This window comes from Dermacentor silvarum, chromosome 2, assembly GCF_013339745.2.
Source record: "Dermacentor silvarum isolate Dsil-2018 chromosome 2, BIME_Dsil_1.4, whole genome shotgun sequence".
NCBI classification, from domain to species: domain Eukaryota; kingdom Metazoa; phylum Arthropoda; class Arachnida; order Ixodida; family Ixodidae; genus Dermacentor; species Dermacentor silvarum.
Window position 1 is genome coordinate 168,229,751 of NC_051155.1, and position 9,917 is coordinate 168,239,667.

The 9,917-nt window shown below is 42.1% G+C and overlaps 1 protein-coding gene across 3 annotated transcripts in view; it reads left to right on the top strand.

Moving 5' to 3' along the window:
- LOC119442064 (filamin-A-like) overlaps positions 1–7,365 on the top strand; it is a 172,035-nt gene extending 164,670 nt beyond the window's left edge. For all 3 annotated transcript variants that reach the window (XM_037706782.2, XM_049661858.1, XM_049661859.1), the window contains 4 exons: positions 415–591; positions 2,015–2,164; positions 4,149–4,316; positions 5,062–7,365. In XM_037706782.2, coding sequence (XP_037562710.1) covers positions 415–591; positions 2,015–2,164; positions 4,149–4,316; positions 5,062–5,360 — 794 coding nt within the window. In that variant the 3' untranslated portion in view covers positions 5,361–7,365. The remainder of the gene's footprint in view (positions 1–414; positions 592–2,014; positions 2,165–4,148; positions 4,317–5,061) is intronic.
- Positions 7,366–9,917: the final 2,552 nt, after the last annotated feature.

Below are 9,917 nucleotides of genomic sequence, written 5' to 3' on the forward strand. Positions count from 1 at the left end.
CACAAAAGTACACGTACACTTTGCAACAAGATCTTAACGGGATTGCATGCACATATCTTCCTCGCAAAAATGCTGTACTTACCTGATTCTGAGGTTCTCAACTCCTACGCACTGCCGATTACCAGAGATTTAGGCAACCCAAGAAAAAGATCTGGCACCATTTTTCTGTATGCACAAAATGAAGTCGTTTTATTCACATCAAGTGAACCTTTGTCACTACTGCAGCCATGCGGCATCTCCTATATTCGTTAGGGCAAATTTTATATACAAGATGCACCGCCAAAAGTTAAAAAAAAAAAAACGAGTCTTATACACCATAAGATATGGTACAATGTGGTGTCATTTTTATGCTGTGTCATCTGACTCACTTCTGCCATGTATGGCATACACTGCCTCCTGCATGGCCATTTACAGGGGCCTACCTTCTCAACGTCATGTGGTCAGAGCGCCAGGTGAAAGGCTGTCCGCTCAAGGTGATGGTGGCAGCCAGTTGCGATGCAAGTCGTGTGCTCTGCTCAGGTGAAGGCCTTCGAGGTGGAACAGTGGGCAAAGAGATCAAGGCCTTCATTGACACACGCAAGGGCGGGCCAGGTGCGTGCTTTTTCCTCATAGAATCTGCAGCTTTTACAGTGGCAGCTATTGTGGCATGTTGCAGCTCAAGCTTCCATACATCCATATGAAAGCCGCATCACAATACTAGCTACGTTACACAACCTCCAAAGTTGCCTTGGGTGTCTGCGCGGAAGTTGTCTGATTTTTTTTTTTTAACAGTTGTATAAAGTACCAACAGTAGTAATCAAAAATTATTGTGCAAGCTCATGTTTTAAAACTCAGCATCACCATTATTGCAAAGCTGGCATTGCAAGCAGTAGTATTGTTGTAAAAGCAATCCCATAGAGTCACCATTGATTGACCTCAATGAAATGGAACCTAGAAGTCATTTTGACATGTCCATACCTTCATATGTAAAACCCTTAGACACCAGAAAGACTCGACACAATCATGACCATGCACTGAAACCGATATTTGCTAAAACCAATGCATTTAAACTTAGCTTCTTTCCACAGACAATTTCTGACTGGAACGCTCTTCCTAAATCCATTTTTGAGGAGGCTGATTTTCAGACGGCACTGGAAAAATTGTTGTTTTAGTTTTCTACTTTGCTTGTTACCAAGTACGTATTACATGTGTAGTGATGTAACCCTGTTTGATTGCTAATGACGTTATTCATTTGTAATCCCTATTTATATTAATTATGTTTTAGTTTCCCACTCCTGCTTGGGCCTGTCATGGCCTGCAGTATTGTGAAATAAATAAAATAGAAATAAAAGAAATAATTTTAGTGGAAGCAAATGTACATTCCCACGTTGTAAACATTGACTATACTGCAGTGAAATAGAAGGGCACGTTAACTATGCCATATAGTCATAATAATTAAAGCCAACTTGGAAGAAAAATTGTAAAGAACTATTGGTGTCGAACTTGTTTCCCTGCATAGCTATTGGCTATGCACAAGATTACCATGGTAACGATGTAATATCACAGCGACAAGTTATAACAATGGGCCATAAAAACAAATTCTTGAAAAAGCCAGGCGGGGGAACAGCTATAGCTGTCAATGATGGTTCAGTATTTTTGATGAGAAAATAAATAATTTATCTTTTCTCTGCCAAAAGGGTCATAAAAATTGTAGTGGGCTTAAAAATAAATTTAAAATAACAAAATATAAATAAAATAAATTACGCCCTGCCTGCTGCATCAAAGTATTGCAGGCTGCCAAAAGAGACGAACAAAATCTTGCCGATATTAACGGCCATTTTTCTGTGTGCCTCATAACCATGACTGGTAAAGTGCGGCAACCAGCACACAAAATTCAATGAAAGCGGCACTTGTTGCAGTGTCACGTAAATAGTTGATGTGCGCCCAAGCTTTTCGATCAAGAGAAGGCACATAAAATGTTATGAACTCGATCGTTGTGTAATTACTCTGACTTTTGCTCTTTCTTGTATTCTAGGGGAGCTGACTGCACATTGCATGGGCCCCCACAAGATGGCACACTGTGAGCTGTACGATCACCGTGATGGTACATTCACTCTCTACCTGAAGCCCCAGGAAGGTGGACGTCATTTGCTCACCATCAAATATGGTGGAGACCACATTCCTGGTAAGAGATGTGAAGTTTTATTTTTCTCTATCGTCATCAGTCTATTTAGGTCCACCATAGGGCAGAGTCCTCTCCTATATATTGTCACGTTGTAATGATGGCTAAGGACCAAGCACTTCCAAAAGTGCATGTTAACCTAACTCTTTATTTTGGGCTAACTTGGGCCCTGAAGAACTAGCAACACTCAAATCATAATAATGGCGAGCACAGTCTTGGGTCATTGAATCTTAATTGAAGGATCAAGTCCATTTGTTATTTATACATGTATCACTGCACATTCCAGAGTAATTACTATAGTGCTTACGTACCATAGAGAATGTACAACACTACTTGTGTTGTGCGCAAAATCTGATTACACAAGACTCTTTCGCTATAGAATTGGTGGCAACATTCAAGAAATTTTAGATACAGCAGGCCCATCTTGTGCCAAGGACATACCTGCCAACTCTCCCAAATTGTCCGAAAGCCTCCCGAATTTTGAACACATCATCTCCCGATTGTACAGACGCTACCTCAAATCTCCCGAAAAGTGGCCGCCACAGCACAGAGCTTTTTATTTTATTTTTTTTTATTTTGACACCCTATCGCTATAATCCTATTACGCCCTATAATATAACCATGTGGGAAAGCAGTGCGGGAGCAGTTAGTCACCAGCATGAACCTTGAATCGAAGTAGTGGCCTTCGGCTCCACCACGAACGCGAGCAACCGGCTGGTGCTGCCATATTGGATTTTCCGGATTGGCTCGTCTGAGGCTGGCTCGCGCGTTTTATTGCGATACCAATTATATGGACACTCCATGCGCATTTTCGCCGTCGCCGTCATCGTCGTCTCCGTAAGGTTCCGTATAAAGTCCAATGGCGATAAAATCGTTGCCGCGCTCCGTATGCTGTGTCTGCTAGTGAAAGCGTGCGAGGGTGAGCCGGCAACCGCAACCTAATCATGCGCACGCGAGAGTCTTCCCATCTGTCTACCCATCTCTCAACATTGGAATTATAATTTTCCTTTGAAGCTCTTGTTAAGCAGTCCTCTTTCTATTTACTTGTTATCATGGCAGAATACTTCATTTGTATACTTACCTTTTTGATGATATCAGTTCATGACTTGCATGTGCCTGCCAAATGTGATAAAACTTTTTATTCCTGTGGCTCTCGTGTGGTTAGTGTCATTATGTGCAACCAATTTAAATGCTTATCTGAGCCTTAGCAAATCCATTAAGCCCACTTTGACATTTTCTGTTTATATTTGAGCAGCATAATAGCATATGACAAGGATGAAATGATAGTGGTGACATATGTACTAGTTGTACATAAAATACTAAATTCTGGCATTACAGGTTTTGTTAACCGCACTATTACTCTGTAACTGTCTTTACTGGCATAGGCAAGACTGCTAACATAGTTATGGCAAGGATGTCTTATATGGACATTTTTCCCCCCATATTTCTATTTCACTCCTAATATGTTAAATATGGTAGTATTAAAGACACATGGAGTTTAATGTGCTAATGTTTAATGTGCTGAAGTCTCACATTGTGGACTGTGCAATTACCATATTTGCACCAGACAAATTAGTTGCAGGTAATTTTGTCTGCTATTCACTCTGAATTGGAATTTCAGTGTACTATAAAATTCTGGTCATGTGCTTAAAGTAAGAACTGCCACTTCACAAAAAGCCAACGAAATAGTGACTTGTAATGCAGTATGTAAATTATTGATGGGTGCAGGGTCACAGAACCTGGGTAAGAATAAGCTAATCAGTTCCACATGTGCATAACAACATAGACTGCCCAGCTAATTGGCTGATACTTAGACCTGTCTCTTTTGCTGTTGTAATGTTTTCATCATTTGCACAATTTAAAAATTTAATTGGTTCCCTACATAGACCTGCCGATTCATACTTTCTCTGTCTCATTTGCTGTCTAATTGCACAATGTCTTTGTGCAATTTTAATGTCAAATTCCATGTGTGCTTTTTCCCTGGCAGGAAGCCCCTACACTCTGCGCATTGCTGGTGCACCTGATGCATCTAAAGTGCGAGTGTATGGGCCCGGCATCGAGCCCGGTGTCCTGGCGGTCTACCAAAGCCGCTTCATTTGTGACACCAGGGGAGCTGGCGCAGGTCAGCTGACAGTGCGCATCAGGGGGCCAAAAGGTAGGCACATTTGCAATCACAGGCTTTTCTCATTAATTGATTGATTGGGTTTTGTATTCCAAAGTCACAGTTTGGCTATGACAAATGCCATAGGGGTTGTCAAAATGTGACAACCCGGTGCTTTTAGCATGTGCCAAAGTCTCGGTACGCAAGAATTTTTCTGCCCCCCCACCATCAAAATGTGACCATGGCAGCCTAGAATTGAGCTTGCATTCATGTCCTTAGTGGCAGAGTGCCATAATGAGTGATCCACTGAGATAAGTGGGGAAATCTTTCCTTTGACACAAGCATTTCAACAACCTGTCGATGAATGTTTTAGTGCTCACATGCACTGGTGTATGCTTACGACCTGCTTGCCATACTGTAAGTGTCTGCCGTAATGCTGACACCTGAACATTGGCCCGTACAGCTGTGGCGTTAGGAGGAATACAGGAGAAACGGGAAAGTGGATAGGAGGGAGAAGGGGGATATAATGATATGTATAGATAATTTAAAATATTGCGTTGTATTTGTAGTTGGCATGCAGAAAAGCTTGTGCCTGTTCCTGCGATTTATACCTCACAGTAAAGTAGCACCTTTGCAACACTTGTCATTTCATGTGACTGAACTGCAGCCTCTGTGTCCCATATAAGTAATGGTGTAAGTTAAGCATTGAAATAAAATTGGACTGCAGAACTCCCTTTCTTAACCTTGAAGCATTCCGAGTCTACTCTACTCACTGTTATGGTGTTCTTCCTTCTGCTAGGTGCATTCCGTGTTGAAATGCAGCGTGAGAGCCAGAAGGATCGCACAATTCTATGCAAGTATGACCCAACAGAACCTGGTGACTACCGCATTGAGGTCAAGTGGTCTGGGGAGCACGTACCAGGCTCGCCTTTCATGGTGATGATCTTCGACACTCAGGAAGAGCTAACACGCTTCATTCAGGGACAATACAGTGGCGGACCTGGGAATGCCGCTGCAGCAGCTTCGGACTATTTTGGCGATGGTGTCGCCTACGGCACGGGCCAGATGTCATGGAGAGGCTCAACGCATGAACTTTGATTGTGTATACCTTGCTATTCTATGTCTTGTTGTGCACTGTTATGTAACACATCACAATTTGTGCTTTTTTGCCGAAGGTTTGTAGCAGTTTTTGTAAAGATGAAAGGGTTTTTTTTAAAGGAACCTTTAAGGGGCCCCAGCTAAAGCACACTTAAGGGCCAAAGCATCTCGAAAACAGAAATCTTTAACAAGGTTTTTTTTTTTTTTTTTTTTGCCACTCAATTGCAGCTGAGCTTGCCAATACAATATTTGGGGATTAAGATCACTTTGTGAAATTTGGGGCATTAAAGGGCATGAAAATGTAATTTTGATGTATAAGGGATTTCAAGGACTGCTGCAAACCTTGCATGTCACCAGTGTCGTTTGCATTGAATTACTGACACAAGCACTGAATGACCACACACCATTGCTGTAGCAGTTTGCACACCTTTGCCAAGCGAAAGGTGTCAAAACATCCTTGCGATGTTACAATTCAGACAGTGCATCAACTGCTTTCCCAGCCAGTTATTACGAGTGTTCTTGCTGATAAAATAGTTCAGGAGATAAGTTATTTTTAAGAATAAATTCAGCTCAGTGCAGTGCACGAATTTTGTGCCAAATGAGTGTGAAAGTGAAAGCTGCATACAAATAAAGCAGTTAACTCACAATTTTGGCGAAGTTAGAAATGAAAGAAAAAAAAAGTCTATAGCAATAAACTAACAGAAAAGTTTTTTGGTATTAAATCGTTGTTTTTCCAATGGTATGGCAGAAGTTGCGTCCAAGAGCAGTGCAGCATATATAGTATTTTTTACAAAGCCAGCAAACAAATGTGCATTGGAGCTGGGATTTGTTAGGCAGTGTGCTGTGCTATTTACACTATCACATGGCATTGGATGTGTGAAATCATCATATAGTTTGTTTGTTTTTTCTCACACCTATACTGATACTCATCGAAAACAATTTCATCTTAGAAAACAAATGGCCGAGAAGGAACAAAAATTGAAGCACACATATATTTGCAGTTTGTGACGACCTGATGTTTTAAGCACACTAGCATTTAATGTTGTGTGATGCGGTGCTGAGCAAAATACCCACTACATCATGATTGCAGAAGCGTTACTACCCTGTGTACCGAGCTTTCCAGCTCTAACATAACGTGACATATTTGTGTACATAGCTACAGAGAGAATGGAGGTTGCAGGCTCAGTGCACTATCAGCACCACGCCTGGGGAGGCCACATTTCAGTGTACATAACTTGTTTTACGCCACTGTACATAGAGAGAGAGAGAGATTTCTGAGGAAGTGTTTATTCTCAGAAAAATTTACACAGTACAGAGTATTTTTATAACATATATATAAGAGAATCATGCCCAGTCTACTCATAATGAAAAGTTAGAAACGCTATGTAGTTACACGCTTTAGGCTTTGCCATGGCTTTTTTGCAAGCACAGACTAGACAGCTGCTGGGCCATTCTTGGTCGTCGCAAGACCATGAATCTCATTATTGCCAAGGGGAGCTGAGTGCGCCTTGTTATTGCCAAATGTAAGTGCTAATGTGCCTGCAAGGTGTGCTTTATTTATGTGGCACGTCACTTCCTAGAAGCATGCACTAATCAACTTTCTGACAAATGAGCACGGGTTGTATTCCTTTGATCAGTGCCCTAGTTTTCGTTTTCTTCCCTTTTGTGTCTTTTTACTACTCCTGCAAGAAGACTGGTTCGATTTGTGTTGAAATGCGCTTGTTAACACCACAAAGCCAAATAACAGGAAGCTCAAGTGTTCATAGAACTACTTTATCAAGGAAACTATTGCAACATTTATACTATTGGCTTAGGTCTCTGAAGGCTTAAGAAAAATGCTTTATATATATAAAACTGCTTTCAACTATTGTAGGGCATTGTAACTTATATTTTGTTTTAGTTTTTTGTTTAGCGCACTAAAAATTTAATACACCTTCTGTCCTGCTGTTTCAGCGACTGTTGACATTGCTTCAGTTTTGAAAATAAAGTGATTTCTACTGAAGAACTGTAAGTCTATTGGTGATTGTCACTATCACACAATCAAAGGCAACAAATAATTGGTTATCAGCCCTCAATTTGACAAACCATCCCTCCAGCACAATTGTACAATGGACTCAGTTGGGAGGTGTTAAGACAGTACAGTGGCCCGACTGATTGGGTTTAACACCCCAAAGCAAAGTGTGGCTATGGGATACACCATGGTGGAGAGTTGCGTCTTACTTTTGACTACTTGGGGTTTTTTAATGTGCACCCAACTAGTTTTTGCATTCCACCCACCAGAATGCAGCTGCATATCGAACCTGCTATTTCATGCTCAAAAGAACACATGTAGATGCTGCTATGGATGGCAAAAAGACAGGTGCTGCAGCTAATTATGATAGTGGATTGAACTCGTTTCACTGATAATGCAATCTAAGAAGGCCTGCATCACTTCATATTTGTTGGTCGGCATGTGCTGCTGCCGCAGTGACTCGGTTTTAAATTCTTAAGCCATTCATCAAACAGTGACGCTGTGCTGTGGCACCAAATGCGTATCTTGCAACCGGGCGCAAGCGGAACTGGCGACACAATCTCCCACGTGAAAGGAGCAAAGCGGGAAGGCAGCATGGGAGGAAGGGAGGGGGTCTTGTACTCTGCCAACAAATGCGTTCGTGCCTGAGCCGGCTGTCGGTGTTGTCGCGCGCACCGTATCTTGAAAGCGATCTCCACAAGGCTCTGACCTTTGTATGCGCTGTGCCGGCGCTGTGCTTACGCCGCTCAGTTTCTGTTGAAGCGATAGACCGCACGAACCTTCGCTCGCTGCGGCGGCCGCGTTTCCCCACGCCCGACCGAGCTTTAACAGTGGTTGTCTGCGGTCATCGAGTTTATTCATGTTTGCTTGTGTGCGCTGACACCACGCTTGTTAATTCAATTAGTAAGCGAATGTGTCAAATTTATGCAGCCGATAAAACTACTATCCCTATATACTCCTTATATCTCTCTACTAATTTGCTATCGCAATTGATGCTTCGCCTTTCGGGCGAGGCGAAACTGGGACATTTAAAAAAAATTATTACTTTGTCTGCTTCATGCGAAGGTCGTGGGAACTTGGACATTAACCTTTCAACGTTCGTAAATTTAAACGGATGCAAAACTCCCAGTCGCACGCTCCGATTCTCGGATACGTGCGGTCTACATGTTTTGCTTATGTGCAGGGCTTGAAAATCGTTGTTTTGGTTATAGTGTGGTACCGCTTATAGTGCAGATATTCACGACTCCGGCGACTTACGTTATAAGCGGTCTACACTGCACTCAAGTATTCTAGTGAAACAAAAGAAAGGGCACAAAAGAACAATCTAGGCTAGGAGAGGGCACCTTTATTTTTCAGCAGAATCTTGGTTAACGGCAGGAGATCGCTGCCAACACTGGACCCAGTTCTCTTATCTCACCAGTGAAGAATGTAAGTACTGTTTCTTTCTTTTAATTCATGAGCCCAGAGCATCTTTCAATTCATCATATGGTAAAATCACAGCCGCTTGATGAAAATGCACGCAGCGTGTTTTGATTGAGCAGCCATGGTGAAATTAATGCCCTTAACTCTTTGATGAGACAAATAAAAAACAAAACAAAATGTTTGATGGAAATTTTTTCAGCAATAGGGGGAACATCCCAGGCAGGAAACTGGAAGTGGGCTTCACCCCAAGCCATGTAAGGCTTCGTTTTCAATTTGTATAGATTGCTCTCATCATATGTGAACCATAGGTGTTCATTTCATTTGCTTTACATCACATGCGTGACACCACTGCAGCTGGATATCTTGCATTGGCCTGACTCCTCTGACCTTTCTTTCAAAAGACATAAGTTAGTGTGGGCATAAAAAATGAATAATATTGCCCAGCCCACACCGCCTAGCTTGTGGGTCGCGTGCCAAACTTCATCCAGTGTTCCTGCTCTAAACCAACAAATGACGCCTGCTGCGTGTCATTCAGTGTTGGCCGAAGACATTTAGCCAGAAACTTCGTACTCATTACTGAAACTCCGCAAGAAAACACATTTTTGCTTGTATGTTGCCTGTAGGCAACACTCGTCAATAAAGGGTCAAAGTGCTTTAAATTTGAGAAAATGTGAAACATGCAAATTGCTCTAGCTGGTGACTGGTGGTCAGGAATGGAACAAAATTATGACTTTTCAACAGCCATGGTGGCGGCAGCACGTGATGTAAGGCCAAATGTATTTATGCTGCAAGATTATGTGCATAGTATGATTCAGCCCCTTCACCTATACTGCACGAAGCTCTGCCAAATGCTCCACTGCAAGAATTCCATTCGCGTCCCAGGACACTGTCAAGAGGAGCATTTTCTTGTGCTGTTAAAAACTCGACAATGCACTGATTCAAGTGTGCTGATGAAGCAGGCAGAGAAGTCCACTGATGAAGTACGAGGAATGTGGCTAAAACAAGATTTGCCATATGTGTAGCAGAAGAGTTAAACTGCAATACATGCATCACCAACCTGACATGTTCCTTTGTTGTAGCATTGCATGCAAGTGCATTTCTTTTAAGCTAGGGCTCATGCTTGG